Source organism: Eimeria tenella, genomic scaffold (assembly GCF_000499545.2).
Source record: "Eimeria tenella Houghton genomic scaffold, Eth_scaff4645, whole genome shotgun sequence".
Taxonomy (NCBI): domain Eukaryota; phylum Apicomplexa; class Conoidasida; order Eucoccidiorida; family Eimeriidae; genus Eimeria; species Eimeria tenella.
The window spans coordinates 343-1,687 of record NW_013545582.1 but is presented as its reverse complement, the minus strand read 5'-3'; the positions used below and the strand labels follow the sequence as shown (position 1 = coordinate 1,687).

The 1,345-nt window shown below is 59.1% G+C and overlaps 1 protein-coding gene across 1 annotated transcript; it reads right to left on the bottom strand.

Moving 5' to 3' along the window:
- Positions 1 to 191: 191 nt before the first annotated feature.
- On the bottom strand, positions 192 to 1,083 carry ETH_00039155 (erythroblast macrophage protein emp, putative; the record flags this gene model as incomplete). The annotated part of the gene is made up of 3 exons (XM_013380242.1): positions 192 to 352; positions 567 to 637; positions 996 to 1,083. Coding segments are annotated over 3 exons (320 nt in total), but the record flags the coding sequence as incomplete, so codon positions are not given.
- Positions 1,084 to 1,345: the final 262 nt, after the last annotated feature.

Below are 1,345 nucleotides of genomic sequence, written 5' to 3'. Positions count from 1 at the left end.
CCCTCCCGCTGCTGCTGCTGCTGCTGCTGCTGCTGTGCTGCTGCTGCTGCGCCGGCCAGCGCAGCGGCTTGGGACTACTAGGGTTAAGGGTTTGGAGGAGAAGGAAGGGCTGAAGCTCCCTGGCCTAGGGCTGCGCTGCGGGCCCAGGTTTAGGGTTTAGGGTTTAGGGTTTAGGGTTTGGCGGGGCCCACCTGGGGGCCGCGGTCTCCAGGCAGGCGCCAGACTTGACTGCGCAAAGGCCCGAAAACACTAAAGGCGGCAGCAAAGGCTCTCGAGTCATTCCCAAGACAGCAGCACTAGTGGTTATGAACAGCCGCACTAGCTGCTGCTTCCTCTCCTCCCCCAGCAGGTGCTGCAGCAGCAGCAGCAACCCACCCCACGAGGGTTTGCGCCTAGGGTTTAGGGTTTAGGGTTTGGGGTTCAGGATTCAGGATTCAGGGACTACGGTTTAGGGTTTTGGGCTCAGTATCTAGGGTTTAAAGTTTACGGTTTGGGGTTCAGGGTTTAGGGTTTAGGGTTTAGGGTTTAGGGTTTGCGGGACTCGAGCCTGCGCTGCTGCGGCTTACTTCGTACTCCGGAGGGGGGAAGTCCAGCATCGCTGCGAGGGCCAGCACCCGGCGGATGTCTGGGCAGCGCTCTGCGCGCAGCAGCAGCAGCAGCAACAGCAGCAGCAGCAGCAGCAGCAGCCGCAGCAGCAACATGCTCCGCAGCTCAGAACGCAGCAATTCACATTCTGCAGCACTCCTGCAGAAGGGGCACTCAGCAGGCGACGAGCTCCAGCAGCAGCGATGCCACCAGCAGTTGCAGTAGCAGCAGCAGCAGCAGCAGCAGCAGCAGCACTAGCAGCACTAGCAGCACGAACATTAGCAGTGGCAGCTGTTGCTCGTTCTGGCCTTTCGCTGTCAGGCACACAGCCCCACAAAGTCTGGAGCTGAGGGTTTAGGGTCTAGGGTTTAGGGTTTAGGGTTTAGGGTTTAGGGGCGGCAGCGAAGTACCCAAGTCTCCCGGCTTGATGTGCTCCTTAATATACTTCACAGCTTCTCGTGGCTTCTTCTTCCGCAGCAGGTTTATCGCGTGCTGCATGCGCACTTCTGTCTCCAAAGAACTCTGCAGCAGCAGCAGCAGCAGGGGCAGCAGCAGCAGTAACAGCAGCAGCATCCAGTCAGCAGCAGTAGCAGAGACAACAGCACCACCAGCGACGAAGAACTTTCAGACATAGTAGCAGGTCGATAAGTCAACTGCCGTAGCAGCAGCAGCAGCAACTGCACCCGCAGCACAAACGGCAGCAGCAGCAACAGTGCCCGCAGCAACAGCAGCGGCAGCAAAGTCTGCCACAGCAACAGCA